This window comes from Acartia tonsa, chromosome 7 (assembly GCF_053477335.1).
Source record: "Acartia tonsa isolate MP-2025a chromosome 7, ASM5347733v1, whole genome shotgun sequence".
Lineage (NCBI taxonomy): Eukaryota > Metazoa > Arthropoda > Copepoda > Calanoida > Acartiidae > Acartia > Acartia tonsa.
In genome coordinates, this window is record NC_137266.1 from 37452596 (window position 1) to 37469515 (window position 16920).

General features: G+C 31.0%; 1 protein-coding gene across 1 annotated transcript in view; it reads right to left on the reverse strand.

The window, feature by feature from the left end:
- Window positions 1–2348: 2348 nt before the first annotated feature.
- Window positions 2349–16920, reverse strand: part of LOC145324303 (cell adhesion molecule 3-like) — a 48557-nt gene continuing 33985 nt past the window's right edge. The window contains exons 6-12 of the mRNA XM_080166917.1: window positions 16372–16456; window positions 15876–15963; window positions 9482–9527; window positions 8961–9040; window positions 8099–8195; window positions 6845–6890; window positions 2349–2580 (exon numbers count right to left, since the gene is read on the reverse strand). Coding sequence (XP_080023043.1) covers window positions 2504–2580; window positions 6845–6890; window positions 8099–8195; window positions 8961–9040; window positions 9482–9527; window positions 15876–15963; window positions 16372–16456 — 519 coding nt within the window. The 3' untranslated portion in view covers window positions 2349–2503. The remainder of the gene's footprint in view (window positions 2581–6844; window positions 6891–8098; window positions 8196–8960; window positions 9041–9481; window positions 9528–15875; window positions 15964–16371; window positions 16457–16920) is intronic.

Here is a 16920-nt window from a genome sequence, read left to right on the forward strand (position 1 = left end):
TGTAACAAAAATGGAAGATATAAGTAGGAAGTTAATCACAAAAATGGCTTATTTAAGTAAGGATTTTGCAACCAAAATGGATGATTTAAGTAAGTAATCAACCCCAAAAATGGCTTATTTAAGTAAGGGTTTTGCAACAAAAATGGATGATTTAAGTAAGCAATCAACCCCAAAAATGGCTTAATTAAGTAAGGATTTTGCAACAAAAATGGATGATTTAAGTAAGTAATCAACCCCAAAAATGGCTTATTTAAGTAAGGATTTTGTAGCAAATATGGATGATTTAAGTAAGCAATCAACCCCAAAAATGGCTTATTTAAGTAAGGATTTTGCAACAAAAATGGATGATTTAAGTAATTAATCAACCTCAAAAACGGCTTATTTAAGTAAGGGTTTTGCAACAAAAATGGATGATTTAAGTAAGCAATCGACCCCAAAAATGGCTTAATTAAGTAAGGATTTTGCAACAAAAATGGATGATTTAAGTAAGTACTCAACCCCAAAAAATGGCTTATTAAAGTAAGGATTTTGTAGCAAAAATAGATGATTTAAGTAAGCAATCAACCCCAAAAATAGCCTATTTAAGTAAGGATTTTGCAACAAAAATGGATGATTTAAGTAAGTAATCAACCCCAAAAATGGCTTATTTAAATAAGGGTTTTGCAACAAAAATGGATGATTTAAGTAAGTAATCAACCCCAAAAATGGCCTATTGAAGTAAGGATTTTGTAGCAAAAATGGATGATTTAAGTAAGCAATCAACCCCAAAAATGGCTTATTTAAGTAAGGATTTTGCAACAAAAATGGATGATTTAAGTAAGTAATCAACCCCAAAAATGGCTTATTTAAGTAAGGGTTTTGCAGCAAAAATGGAGGATTTAAGTAAGCAATCAACCCCAAAAATGGCTTGTTTAAGTAAGGATTTTGTAGCAAAAATGGAAGATATAAGTAGGACATTAATAACAAAAATGGCTTGTTTAAGTAAGGATTTTGTAGCAAAAATGGAAGATATAAGTAGGACATTAATCACAAAAATGGCTTGTTTAAGTAAGGATTTTGTAGCAAAAATGGAAGATATAAGTAAGCAATCAACTACAAATATAGCCTAAATGGCTGAGAAGGGATTAAATTTTGAGGAAAAATAATCCGGATTAAAATCTTAATCTGTAAGACATTTACGTCAAAAGCGTCCGATTTGGCTGATTCTTATCAGCCACCCTTATTTTTGGGGATTTTTAGGGGTTTATAGGGCAATAATAGTTCTTCAAGTAAGCAATTAACCTACGAAAATGGCTCGTTAGTCCGACATTTCCGATTTAAGTAAGCCACTTTTGTTGTAAAGTGCGGACTTTCCCGATGTGAGCACGTCCTACTTAAATCTGACAAAAATGCTTATATAAGCACAAAAAAAAGGTAAATTGCTGAGACAGAGATTACTAGGGTACGTTTTTAAGACTTTATTATATAGAAGCTTCACTTATAAAATTATTCTTTGTCCTAGGAATAAGTATTTCAAAAATCAGATGAATAGGATAATCATATCAAATAAAAATTGTTGTCAAAAAAGTAAAACATCATAGAATTTTAAAATGAACGTACGGACGATTATAGAGTTGCAACATTTTCTATATTTGTCCAACTGTTATAGGAATCATCCTCCAAACTTTGATATCGATAGGAGAATTCAAATATGTCTAAATCAACTAAAAAAGCTAACTGTCCGTGATAGACCGGCAGACCGAACCTGATTATTAAAAAGCTTCGCTTTTTAAAATACAAATTAAATAGAAATAAAATAATACATATAATATTTAAAGATAGTATATATTTTGATATGATAATAATTAAGAATTTTAAGCATAATTTCTTAGAAATATTGCACATCAAAATTTGAAATTAAGCAGATTTTTAAAAGAATTATATTAGATATTTAGAGAAAAATTAGTAAGATTTTGGAAGCTATTTAGAATAATATGATTTTATAGAAGCTTTACAAAGTGTCTTAAAATATCATTCGTGTGCCGTCATAAAAATGAGGGATGAGAGGAGAAGTGGTAAAGGAAACTTCTAAAAAAAGAGATGGATTTATACGTATTTTTATGACGTCACACAACATAATTTTTTAGACACTTTGTAAAGCTACATTTTATTTATTGTATTTTTGCTTTACTGGGAAATCAATAAAAAGTTTTTTTTCTTCTTCAAAATTAAGCTAATTTTTAGATTATTTGTCTTTTTAGCACACAGGGGGGGGGGGGGCGAAATACACAACCATCTTCCGTAAAAGTTAAAACTAGTAATTAAGAATAAAAAAGTAACCCCCCCCCCAATATTAGCATTCTAAACTTTATAAATATTTTTTCAAAAATAAATTATTCACTTAAGAAGTAGCGCAGCTACTTTATAGTTATGATATTTTGTACGTCTATATATTCAATATATAGCATTTTCACATTATTATCAATTTTTAATTTCACTTAGATTTCACTAATGATAAAACTTTTTAAACGTAGAATAGTTTCATGATAGGCCACATTATAACAAGGAGAATTATATTCATATGTAGACAACTCTGGAAACCTGAAAATAAAGAAGATAAAGCAATTAGATAAAAGAGATAGAAATATCTTTTTAGAACAATAATAGCAAAGTGTCATGCGTGATGTCATAAAAAACGTCTATATCCATCTCTTTATTAGGGATATCCTTTGCCTACTTTTCCTCTCATCCTTCCTTTTTATATGTATTTTTATGACGTCACACATGACATTTTCCATATCCCCTGTTATTAGCTGATAATCATTATTTTTTATGGAATAAAGGGGGGGAGGGAATTTAAAATATAGTTCTAAAAAAAGAATCAAATTTATAATCCAGTTAATTCAAAGTAAAAGTTTGCTGGTAAAAAATTACTCGTTACCAAGATCTATATAAAAAAATGTATTTTTGCACCATCTTGTGCTATAAATACATCAGCTTGGAACTTGCGTAGGCTACACTTTGTTTGTGTGGTCTACCCACTAGAGATTTTATATAAGAATAAGATAATTCATTACAATCCAGCTAATTTAAAAGTAAAAGTTAATGGTAAAATTACTCGTTACCAAGAACTCTAGGATCTATATAAAAAATGTATTTTTGCACCATCTTGTGCTATAAATACATCAACTTGGAACTTGTGTAGGCTACACTGCCCTTGGTAATTTAAACAAGGAAAAAATAATGGATGGATTATTACTTGGATCTAACACAAGATTTATGATCTCTACTAAAGTAAAACACTCATCCCCAATTACTGGATGAATGAAATGACCAATTAAAAAGTTCCATATTAGCAACCAATAAGTTTATTAGCTATTTTCTCAAAAGTTTTAGAAAAAGTCATTTATCAACAACTGTCGTGCTATTTGATTAGAAATAATATCATTTTTGAACATCAGTATGGATTTCAATCAAAAAAGTCTACAATACACCCCGTGATACACCTCTTAAATTATATAGCTGAAGCAAAAAACGATAATAAAACTGTAATTGGAGTCTTCTGTGATCTTGCAAAATGTTTTGATACAATTCCACACTCTATTTTAATTAAAAAGTTGTCAAAAATTGGCATTAATGGCATTGAACTTGAATGGTTTAAAAATTATTTAAGTAATAGACAGCAATTTGTACATGTAAACAATACTGACTCAACAAAGCTGAACATAGATAGAGGTGTCCCACAGGGCTCTATTTTAGGACCAATTCTATTTTTAATCTACATAAATGATCTTAAAAACTGTACTGATTTATTTACCCTATTATTTGCTGATGACAGTAATTTTTTAATTTCTGGTAATAACTTTACAGAGATTAAACTGAAATTAAACAATGAACTTAAAAAGATATCCGATTGGTTTAGGAGTAATCAAATGAGCTTAAATCCTGATAAAACTAAAATCATGATATTTAATAAAAATGAAAATACTATTGATTGGAATGCTCTTAATATTAAGCTAAACTTTAACAATGAAAATGAGTTTGATCCTGAGAAAATAAAAATCTTAAATTATGTCAATTCAAGTAGCAATATTCCTGCAATTAAATTCCTAGGTGTATTTATAGATCCTTCTTTAAATTTTAAATATCATGTAGAACATTTACGTAAAAAGATTTCTAGTTCCTTATTTCTTATAAATAGAGCTAAACATATACTGAATTTAGATAGCAAAAAAATGCTTTTTCACTCACTTATAAATAGTCATTTACTTTACTGTTTACCTGCCTGGAGTTGTGGTCTTAAATCTACTATGGAACCATTAATTAAATTGCAAAAAAAGGCAATAAGAATTGTTTTTAGTAAGAAACACATCTCATACACAATGCCTTTATTTAAAAAAATGAATGTCCTTCCTTTACATGAATCAGCTAATTATTTGAAATTATTATTTATGTATGATTTTATAAACAGTAAGCTACCAAGTTCCTTTCAAGGTACATGGCTTCGCCGAAATCAATTACATACCAAAAATCTTAGAAACTCTAATATGTTTGATGTTATAAAACCGAAGTTTAAATCTATTGAAAGATTTCCTAAGTATCATTTTCAAGAATTATGGAATAACCAATGTAATAATGATTTATTAACCCACAATCAATCAAGAAAAAAATTTATAAAAAATCTAAAAGAATCTTTGTTATCAAGCTTAACTTTAGTGTGTAACAACCCATTATGTCAAGAATGTAGATAAAATTATATTTCTTTTCAATATTGTTTGAAATCTGATAAATCAATCAAAATCTATTTGTTGAAATGTTTTTTTAAAATTTCTATTATTGCAATAATGGTGTGAGACTTGTATGCCCTAATCAATCCTTCCTATTATCATTCTTTCCTCTCCAATATGATTTTATTTATTGCTTATTATCTTTTTTCTATTTTTTTGTCTTATCTATATGGCCTGTATGAAAACAATGTGTGAATACACATTACTGCATACTTCCTAGTTTTTAGGAAACTGCCATTTGGGAAGAAAAGGTACTTGCTTACATGTGGTAGACTGGAGCACCGAAAACCCCCCCCCCCCCCCCCGCTTAGTTTTGACAAAAATCAAAAATAAGGGGGGGGTAGTTTTTTAATGTCTGGAAAACGGCAAGGAGGAAAAAAGCTCAGCAAGGCAAAGACTTAACCCCCCCCCCTTAATTTTGAAGAAAATCAAAAATAAGGGGGGGGGGGTAGTTTTTTCACTGTACACTGTTTGCGCAAAATTAAAACCTTTTACTGGCCAAAGTCAATAAATAAGGAAATTATGCCCCAAAACATGAATATCCCTGTAATAAGGTTTCCCCTCTGGTATACTGGATTTACTTGATTTACCTCACTCAACTTTCTGGCGTGTTGTACAGTGAGAAAACTACCCCCCCCCTTATTTTTGATTTTCTTCAAAATTAAGGGGGGGGTTAAAAACTACCCCCCCCCTTATTTTTGATTTTTGTCAAAACTAAGCGGGGGGTTAAAAAACTACCCCCCCCTTATTTTTGATTTTTGTCAAAACTAAGCGGGGGGGGGGGGGGTTTCGGTGCTCCGGTCTTCACATGTAAGCAAGCACCGAAGAAATTTTTTTTTATAAATTAACCATATCAATAAAATTTGACTGTATATATAAATGTATATAATATTCATTTAATTCATTTATTATTTTGTTGTTTTTTTTTTTCTATGTATGTACACCCAAGAATAATAAATCTAATCTAATCTAACCTTAATTGACGACAATTTTTTCCTGTCATTAATGCCATGCACATATATTCTATATCCATTATAAAAATGTATGATTCTAGTCCAGTTGCTTGCGGCTTCTAACCCTCCAGGGCTCTTTCCTTAAGAATCTTTTAAACTCTTAACTACCATAACCTAACGTTTTATCCTTCTAAATGTGTATGTGTGCTCCATTAAAATTTTACCCTAGATCCCCTAGACGGTCAATGTGTCAATATATAATCATAGGGCTTAAAGATCTTACAGTCTTATAAATTTAACATGCACTTTCATTCGTTTGGCTTAAAAAGTATGTGTACTTTTATTAAATCTTGATTATTGGTTTATTAACTAGCAAAGTCCAAACTTTTCAACTTATAATTTAAATCTACAGAAGAGGTATTTTTAAATTAAAAATTGTGCATCAATTTATTTCATTGTCTTATCCCTTAAGATCTCTAAACAAATTCACTCTATACCAAAGACATTTCAGAAAGAACTGACAGATAGAATTTTAGAGTAGCCGCATAAGTAAACAGAAACCAATTAATTTCCCCACTGCACTGCACCAAACTTTTGCAAAAGTTGAAAATTTCGCAAAAAATATGCCAATCATTTTACAATTTTCTTCAATACACTATTCTCACATTTTTTAAGGCTTTGCAAAAATATAGTGTAATTATAGATTTGAAATTAGGTTAAATTAATTAATTTGTAGCAAAGCTACTCTATAAGTAGCAATATCTGTCTCTCTCAAATATGAATAGCAACTTCGCTATCTCTCTCTTTTCTTCCTCTCTATCAATCTCTCTTTTTCTATCTATCTATCTATCTATCTTTCTATCTATCTATCTTTCTCTCTCTCTCTCATACACACATACACTCTCTCTCTCTTTCTCTCTCTTTCTCTCTCTTTCTCTCTATCTCTCTCTCTCTCTCACACACACACACACACACACACACTATCTCTCTCTTACTCTAGATTAATTCTAAGAAATTAGTTTGAAGGTTCGTAGATTTCATAGGTTAAACTTTGCCTGTTTAGGATCTTAGTTGACATCATACACACAAACAGACACCAAATTACTTTGATTAATACCAACGTACCTGCACTCGAACTTGTAAATGAGGCAAAGCTTCCACCAGAGAGCGCCTAAAAATATAAACATTTTTATTAGCCGGATATACCCTAGAATTTGTGCAATAGCTTCTATACTAAATACTAAAATCTACGCCCCTTGAAGCCTCTATAGGCGAATTTTACCTCAAATTTTTAAATTTTAGTATTGAAAACAAACTGAAAAACATAATATTTATGCAGAAAATAATTTTTACTGGGGGCGATTTCTCATGGGAGGGTGGTGCTACCCTCCCCCAATACAGCTACAAACCTTTTCGGGACTTATGAGAAGATACATTGTAAAGGGGGCTAATATTTACTCAGCGATTAATGAGATCCTTCGTTATAGACAGACAGATATCCTGTTACTTTTATATAAAGAATAAAGATAGAATATGTCTTTTACCCTTACAAAAAAAAATACAAAAATCGGAGAGAGGGGGACACTGTTGTCTATTACACTAGTCCCCAAGGTTTTATACTAACGTTTTCTTATTCGTCGGCATAACAACTTTGAAAATTTTCAGGGAGTAAGGGAGGGGACAATGGATCGAATATTCAATTTTTAGGAGTCTCAGACTTTGGGGACTGGCTTAAAGGGAATGTGCAAGAATTTAGCAGTTTCTGACTGAGTTTGGGGACTTGCGCATGAAATGCCGCTACTCGTTATGTATGTTTTGAATATTGCAGACGGGGAGAAGGGATAAGGGAAGTGGGGGCAAGGGAAATAAACACTCGTTGTGTTAGTTTGGAATGTAGCAGACGGGGAGAAGGGAGAAGGGAGGTGGGGGCAAGGGGCAAGGGAAATAAACAGAATAAAAAGGGGCAGTCATATTCTTGCTAGCAGCTGGCCGGGTCCAATAATCTTTTAATATAAAAATCACACCAAAAAACCTCAATATATTTCATCAAAAACAAGTTGTGATTTTTATCTTACATGACGCTATGGAAATCTATTATTCAATTAACAATCCCTTTATAATTTCCTACAAATTTATTGGATTAAACTGGATTTCATGCCCTTTCTTTGATAACTCTTATATTGAATTAATTGCCCATTCTCCCCTCCCTTACTCCCTGGAAAATTTTAGTAAATTTGATTGGTTGGTTGAGTGTTCAAATGTTTCAACCACTAATTTTACGCTACAGTAGGGGTTAATTTATGTCTCATCATTGAGGATGTATAACTATTTATCGGCCATCGTCTTATCCCTTTAGATCCCTGCATAAAAAACACAAACCTTAGTCTGGGTGGTGGACCAGACCCCCCCGGCTATGTCACCATCACAGCTCACTTTGGCCACACCCCCAGGGAAATCTTGGATACCTGCCCGCAACCTAGATAGATAATTGATAACTAGATGGATAGATAGAAAGATATATAGAAAACAGACAGAAAGATATGTAGAAAATAGATAGAAATATATTCAAATAGATAGTAAGTAAAACGTTAGAAAGATATTAAAATAGATAGATAGAAAGATAGAAATTAAGATACATAAATATAGATGGGTAGATAGTACAAAAATAGAAAGATTTATAGATAAAACGATTAAGAGATAGATAAATAGTTAGATAGATTTAAAGATAGATAGTATAATAGATAGATAGATAAAAAAATAGATAGTTAGATAGGAAGTTAGATAGATAGATAAAGAGATAGAAAGTAGTCAGATAGATTGATAGATCGATGTATAAATAGTTGGATTAATACATAGGTAGATAGATAGAAATATGTCAGACAAAAAGACATTTGTTAGATCTGCAACTAACAAGAACATACCTTAACCCAAGAATAGTAGTTTCTAGGCAAGATTTCTCATAGATAAATAGTTAGATAGATAGATAGATAGATAGATAAATAGATAGATAGATCTCAACAAACAAGAAAATACCTCAACCCAAGAATAGAAGTTTCCAGGCCAGATTTCTCATAGATAGATAGTTAAATAGATAGATAGATCTCAACTAACAAGAACGTACCTTAATCCAAGAATAAAAGTTTTCAGGCCAGATTTCTCATAGATAAATAGTAAGATAGATAGATAGATAGATAGATAGATAGATAAATAGATAGACAGATCCCAACAAACAAGAACATACCTCAACCCAAGAATGGAAGTTTCCAGGCCAGATTTCTCATGGACTATTGACTGACGGTTTGTTAAATCACTCTCTCCAACCTTTAAAAGTTTTAGTTTTTAAATCTGAAGGGATAAGACAATGGCTGATAAATATTTGTAATAAAACCTTAAATACAACACAAAACATAATCACCCTCTCTTAAGATTAAAAAGGTTTGAGGTGGACACTAGTTTGAACTAACAAATCAAGATTTAATAAGAATTATCAAAGGTTTTTCAGCAAACGAAGGAAAGAATGTGTTTATAAAACTGTGGCTAATGTACCAGTGTAATTTTCAGTTCAATGTTCCCTCCCTGACAAATCGAATGTGACTTATGGAATGTTTAAACTATCTATTCGTTTTTAAATGGTACGACTTAAATTAGTTAATATTTATATTAAAGAATGGCTCTATAGATGTTATAGCTTTTAATTACAGACGGACGGTTTAAAAACTCTAGAGTAGCTTTGCACATAAAATATTATTTTCAAATAATTACCGGGTTGCCATTCAACTTCCAGCTAAGTTTTGCTGCTGGTTTTGACCTAGAAACAAAATAATATTATATTGATGCAAGATTTCCTTGGTCTTTTTTTTGCAGAAGATTTCCCTGGTCCTTTTTTTTGCAGAAGATTTCCTTGGTCCTTTTTTTTTGCTGAAGATTTCCCTGGTCCTTTTACGAATTTCACCTTAATTTTTTTTATCACCTCTTGGGGCAAAGCACCTAGAGGCTTTGGGCGAAGCCGCTAGTATAACATAAAGTAACCAAATCAAAGGTAAAACACAAGGAAAAATAGGTAAATAAAATGATTTTTATATGCCAGTATGGCTTCGAAACCGATTAATATCTGCTGAATTGGAATCCAGTTCTCCGCCATCCTGAAAAACCATGTATAGCACCGTATTACAAACATTTTCTACTAATATTAAAATGAAATAACAAAATGGTTTTAATTTTAGTATTCTTCATTTAATATCCGCGGAAAGCTGATTTATTACGATGTTATAAATAACTTTTTTTAACCTGAAAGAATATATAAAGTTAAGACCACTCTCATTAGTATGATGTACAGTTCTTGGTGTGCCACGACTTTCACCAAAATAAGATATAAACTTTGAGTAAAATAGCCTGAAACCATCATAAGACTAAAATGTAGGGCTCATTCAGTTCAGGGGTTGGTGAGATGTTAATGGACAAATAGAAAAAAAACCTTACTACTTAATATAATATGACTTTATAAAACAAGACTTAATGCAGATATGAAGTCTCACCTATGCAGTTAAAAACTGCATTTAAGATTAGGCTTTTCGCGGATTATTTAATTATAATTTCATAAGAGTTATTTATCTAAATTATTATAGACAGCTTTCCTCGGATATTGAGATTAAAAATTAAAAGAATAAAACTTCGTTCCATCGGGGCGAACAAAACTGGTATCAATTTATAAAAATTTCAAATTATGTTGCTTTTTTCGCTGTAAATAATATGAAATACAGACAAAAAGGCCAATTTAATTAATTGTAGTGAAGTTATGCTTTATCAAGCTATGCCTAGTTGTATGCTTTGTTTACTTTATGTTTTAATTATACTACACAACTAGCAAACTTTATCTAAATTAAATTTAAACACAGGACTTTATATAAGCTTCTTTCATAGAGACCTTTTGAGCAGAGGGAGGGAGAGGACATTAAGTTGTTTATTATACTAGTCCCCAATGTATTATAATAACGTTTTCTTAAACGTTGGCTTAACAACCTTGGGGACTTTTATTGATTTTTGATTGGTTAGTTAATTTAGTGTCCAAATTTTACCACCACTAATTGTAATCTACTAAATGGGTAATTTTGTGTATCATCAAAGGGATTGCACACCAGTTAATCGTCCATTGTCTTACCACCTAAGATCCATGCCTCTTGAGGTAAATAAGAAAATCAGGATTTGGGGGGAGGGGGTGAATCAGAGTCACCTCCACCATAAGTATGAAATGATTGACCTTTCCCCACTCTTCAAGTAAAAAAAATAGATTCACTTATAAGAAACCAGCAAAAGACGCACTCAAAAAAATAGAAGGAAATTCAGTTCGCACTTTAAAAAAATAATTTTTATACTCAGGTTAGTTAACAAGATATCTTATTCGTTGGCGCAAAATCTTTAGTTAATAACATAAATTCTTGATTAGGTTTTACAAAACTCTATTACAATAATTTTACTCTTCAGAAGGGCCAATGTAAATTTTCGTAATTAGAGGTGAACATTAATTTATCGTCGATTGTCTTATCTCTAAAAAATCATCTTTCATTCATGTAAAAAGTTAGCTGTAAGTAAATAGTTGAATTTCTTAATTAAGCTAAAGCTTCGATAATCAAAATTTCTTTGGTCGTAATATGGAATTGAAACGTATATATCTAAAAATTAACTCAATAATCTTCTTTTCCGTAGCGCGAAATTGTTTTTGACTAACCATCGAGTGTAATAAATCTATTGCAATATTCTTAACGTCATCTGCACATTATTAGTAAAATATGTTGTTTCTAGAATAATGCTCTGTAAGCCAATTGACAATTCAAATGATTGATTGGGGGATTTTTAAATGTAAATTGATTTGTGGTACAACTTACAATTTTAGTTGCGAAGCTACTCTATGACTAGGTAATAGTTTTAATTTTATTGAACACTACTTCATAGCAAGTTCAGAAAATTATTTATATCATCCTTGATAGTTCTAAATACTATAACTATAAATAAATGTACATTACTTTAACTGATATATCTAACAAAGATGTCATATTCACTTATTTAATTACAATGTTATAGCTTCGTTTAATATTGACATCATCATTCTTGCTTTGTTAATTATAATATTTGATCATTATGGTGAAAAAAGTTTTATTATTATAGATGGTTATGCAAGAATAGGTCAAAGGGAGACAGAATAAGTCCCTAGATGGATTAAGGCTATTTTATTAAGTCTTAGGATGACTATATTGTCTGACATTATTCTCCCCCTCTACCGACAGAGCCCCTAGATGCTAGGGGCTTAACAACTAGTGGTTATATTATAACTTATTCCCAAAATGTAATATTTAAAATATGTAAAATATGGAGAGAAATTAAAAATATTATGTCTACAATTTTCTTTTTGTTAAGTTTAGAAAATTAGGTCAAATAAATGTAATGATGTTATATTTATATTCTAGTGGCTGTATCCCAAGTCTCTAGAATTAGTCTTTAAAGATGGGGAAAGTGGAATGGAGGGGATAGTCTTTAAAATAGATGAAAACCTGCCTTAGACAAATAAATAGCTACCCTATTCCAATGGTTCGAAAGATCTTACCGAATAGATGTACATACACGTAAAAAAAGATTAATAAGTTTTTTTTTGGTACAGTCCCTTTTGTGCCAACGCCTCTTAAGGGGCGTTTCTTCGCATTTTCACTCCTATTTCTAGCCCCTGCGGGAGGCTCTAATCCTTCGGGGCCAATTACCTAAACATGCGGGTAATCACCTAAACCAATATAACCTAACCTAACCTAAAATAACCTATCATAAGCCATTTTGAAAATACGACGATTCGCCCCTTAAGAGGCGTTGCCACTAAAGGGACTATACTCGTTTTTTTGTATGACACCAAAGATCTCGGAAAATGCTGATCCGGACTGGTTGTACTTTTCCAGGAGGTTTTATAGATGTCTTAGAGTGGTTTAAGGCTATTTTCTAACAGTCTAGGAGAAATCAACTGGTCTATATGATTTTAAAAACTGATATAAAGAAGTAGCTGCGTTGCTTTGCGAAGTATGAAATTGCTGTTTGGTTTGCACACTACCAAGGCTTAGGAAATTTGCATTAATTTAGGCCATTTTGTGCAGGATTACTCAGGAAGAGGATATACTCAAGAAAAAAAAGGCTCTCAATCCATAAGTACAGCAGCAGTATATATAGATGCTCAAATACCATTTACTATGCATAAAATATAGGGTTATTATGTAATAATGTAGTTTGTATTAGTCCTTCAATTTTTAAAGTGTTTTTAATAAAAAATAACATAATAGATTTTAGATTGTATGTTTGAAAGGACTTAGTCTATAGTAATCTAGCAATCTCTTTTTAGAAATAAAAATGTTGCATATTTATTAAAGATAAAGTAATCTTCATGTAAATAAAAGAGTTTTTAGAAAAAGACTCATATCAACAATAAAATTTACAGGATTTCCTGTCTAATTGACTGTCTGTTTGTCAGTACCAAAAGATCTCGCTGAACCGATATTGTTCTCCTTTACTGTGTATCTCTTTATAAGTCCTGAGAAGGTTTATACCTATTTTAGGGGAAGGTATCATTAACCACAAATGATAGTCTATATTAATCTATAAATCTAAAAATAAAAAAGAACTACATTTATACTTATATAAAAGTAACAGGATCTGTCTGAAGGATCTCGTTAACCACTGAACCCACATAGTTCTCCTTTACAATGCAGCCCCTCATAGGTCCTAGGAAGTTCTAAAACTATTTTAGAGGAGGGTACCACCCTCCCAAGAAAAAATACGCCCCTAGAAAAAACATCAGTTCTAAAGACCATGCTTACTAAGCATTGCTTAGGATTTATAGATTTTTAGATTTTATTTTAGAAAGATTCATATATTTATATATAGATTGTTAGATTGATAAATAAAAACATAGAAAGATAGATCTATTTATCTAAGTAAATAAAAGTATTATTGGAAATAGCTATAAATCTAAAATTGCTCTTATGGATAAAAGGAAAGGTTAATGGAAGCTTAAATTGACTTTTCCTAACCCAAATTATTAAAGTGATCTATAAAAACAGAGCGTTGTACTTAATGAACTAGTGTACTGATTTAATTGATAAATCTAACAAATTCATCTTTTTGCCATGAAATCTATAAAATGGTTTCGACGTTTGTCACTCCTATGTTTGTCCTAGGACCATATTTGAACTTTTAATCCAATAGTAAAAATTGTATTAATGACTATTATGAACCTATATCTGCAATCTTACACATTTTAAATAACAGCTTTAAATGTCTATGGCCTTTGTTGCTATAATAACAGCACTAAAATTTGCTTTAATAATTCTATAATAATAATAATTTATCGCATCGTATTATAGAAAGCTTTCCGAGTGTATTAAAATTAAAAGTTCTAAGATTAAAACCAGTTTTTTATCCCCAAGCGACCGTGGGACCGGGCTAACATAGCTAGTATTAATTCTATGATTTTTATGTTATTATTCGTGGGAAGTTGTCTACAATACGATAAGAAACATGATTTATCAGTATGGCTGATTACCTATTCTAATCCAACGGATATTAATCAGTTTGGAAGCCAATCCTTGCATCCGTGATTTGGTGTGCAAGTTTGGGGCCACTTGAAATAACTTTTGACTTTGAAAACAAAACTTCAGATGAAAGATTTATTTCAGGTGCTTTTTCTTTCTTACAGAAAACATACAACAGAAATGGATATAGAATATACGTGGATTTTATGACAGGGGAAAAATTGTCGTCGGTTGCTAACATGGATATCACATATTGGTCAGTTTTTTCATCCAGTAGGAGGAGAGGAGAATTGGCCAGCTACAAGTTTCACTTTATTAGAGTTCAGAAAAATCTGGGGTAAGATCCAAGTACAAATAAATCCAAGTACAAACAAATGGAAGTTCTGCCTATTCCTAAAAGGCAAAATTATGCATGGAAACTGTTTCGAAAATTTCGAACTGTTTAATATATCAAGACTAATAGAAAAAGTACTGAATTTAAAGAACACGAAATCTTTTATTTCATTTTAAAGCCATTTTGAAAGTATGTTATATGTGCCTAACATATCAAATATTTCTGACTTTATATGATTACAACTTTATAAACAACTAGCGGCTGCTTACCAAGCATCTAGGGCTTCTGCATTCTAAAGAGAATAGAGATACAGGTAAATAGCTTGAAATCTTCTAAAACATTAATCTGAAAATAAAATGCCTAAAATCATCCTTAGGCCTAATAAAGCTTCAATAAAATGAAGAGATCAATCCCTTCAGTGGTATTTGAAAGATCTTACCACTTACCTATTAGGCTTAGAAAGTGGCTTTACTACTAAAAAATATTTAAAATCTTCTATAGTGCCTTTATCAATAAATGACGTTAAAAAATACAAATGAAAAATAATAGGCCAATACACAGACAAAATTTCAAATGGCAGGCCAGTATACAATATACGTTTAATTGACCAATGGCAGGTCAGTATGATGAAATTCTTATATGTACTATAAAAAGCTTCTTTAAACTTGCAGTATGGCAGAAATCGTAATCTCTTCAAGATAATTGGATCATTTTTGCACTCTGTACTTTACGTATGCAAAAATGGATAGAAAATTTAAATGGATATTATTACAAAAGAAAATTCGATCATCAAGTCAGATGGAGCAGGATGGGGTAATTGTTTTTATCGTTATTTTAGCCCACTGTAAGTTTTACTTTATTAGATAATATGAAAATCTGGTACAACATCCAAGCAATAAAAATCCATTTATGGAAAATAGAAAATATTCTGTTTGAATAAATCTGCAAGAAAGAGAAATATTGAAGTAACTTTTGATTGTTTGTCAGTTAAGAAGTCAATTCAGCTAACAGATATTGTCTCTAGAAAAATGTACACTTCCTAAGAAAAATCGTTCGTTGAAATCTTTATCTACCTTCCCCCACCCCTTAAAAGACTTCGAGCCGCTAGATGCTAGGGGCAAAGCTATACTTGTGTATGTACATTGTATAAAATGTGTATAAAATGTTAAATTTTACAGATCTTCTAGACCGGCATTTACGGACGGTCGGACAGACATACCTTTACTTTAAGGTAGTGAATCTACTAAAAAAGTGTACTTACCCTCTGAGAGTACAATTAAGCATGATAAGATCTCCGACGGAGTAGTATTCCTTCCCTCCGCTAATCACAGGAGCCTCGGGGGGCGCAACTAAATATATCAAAATTTATTCAGTAGACGAAGGGTTTTTTATAGAAAAGATTTTTACATTGCTGTCCAAGATCTTTATAGCACCTATAAATGATGTCATACAATACCCATGATAGGCCAATACACAGACTAAATTACCAATGAAAAGCAAGTAAATATTTAAATTGACTAATGGTAGGCCAGTATGACGTCATTTTTTATAGGCACTATAAAAAGCTTTTAGTAAAAAACACTATAAAAAGTATCTGAGAAATTCTAAATAAAGTCTAAAGCCAATTTATAGCTTCCAAACAAATCAATTTTAGGATAATAAAAAATATCAGTTTTGATGCACATTGGACAAAACAAAGAAAGACAGACAGACGAAGTGAGTTAAGAGTAGCTACTCTACAACTCAGTATAACTTACCAACAACAGTCAGGTTATGAAGGGAGGATCTTGTGAAGAATGTCGGTGCTTCCACGGATATCTCACATTTGTATCTACCTGACCCCTGCATAGATAGATAGAGAGATAGATAAATAGATAGATAGATAGATAGTTAGATAGATAGATAGATAGATAGATAGATAGATAGATAGATAGATAGATAGATAGATAGATAGATAGATAGATAGATAGATAGATAGATAGATAGATAGATAGTTAGATAGATAGATAGACAAATGATTTACATAATTATATTGTTAGATGAATATGAAAATAGATAGATTGATATTAAATTGTTAAAAATATTTTTTTTATTTAGTATCAATTGATACTCTGGAGAGTATTGGACCCGTAAGTACCCTACAAGTATATATAATTAATATATAACACTATGTAATACTATATAACACAATAATTATTACTATACAGAACCCATACATTTTTTTAGTATCGATTGATACGCTCTAGGGTACTATAGAATACGCTGTAGAAAAGTTTATAAAAATAGCAATATTTTATACGTTGTAG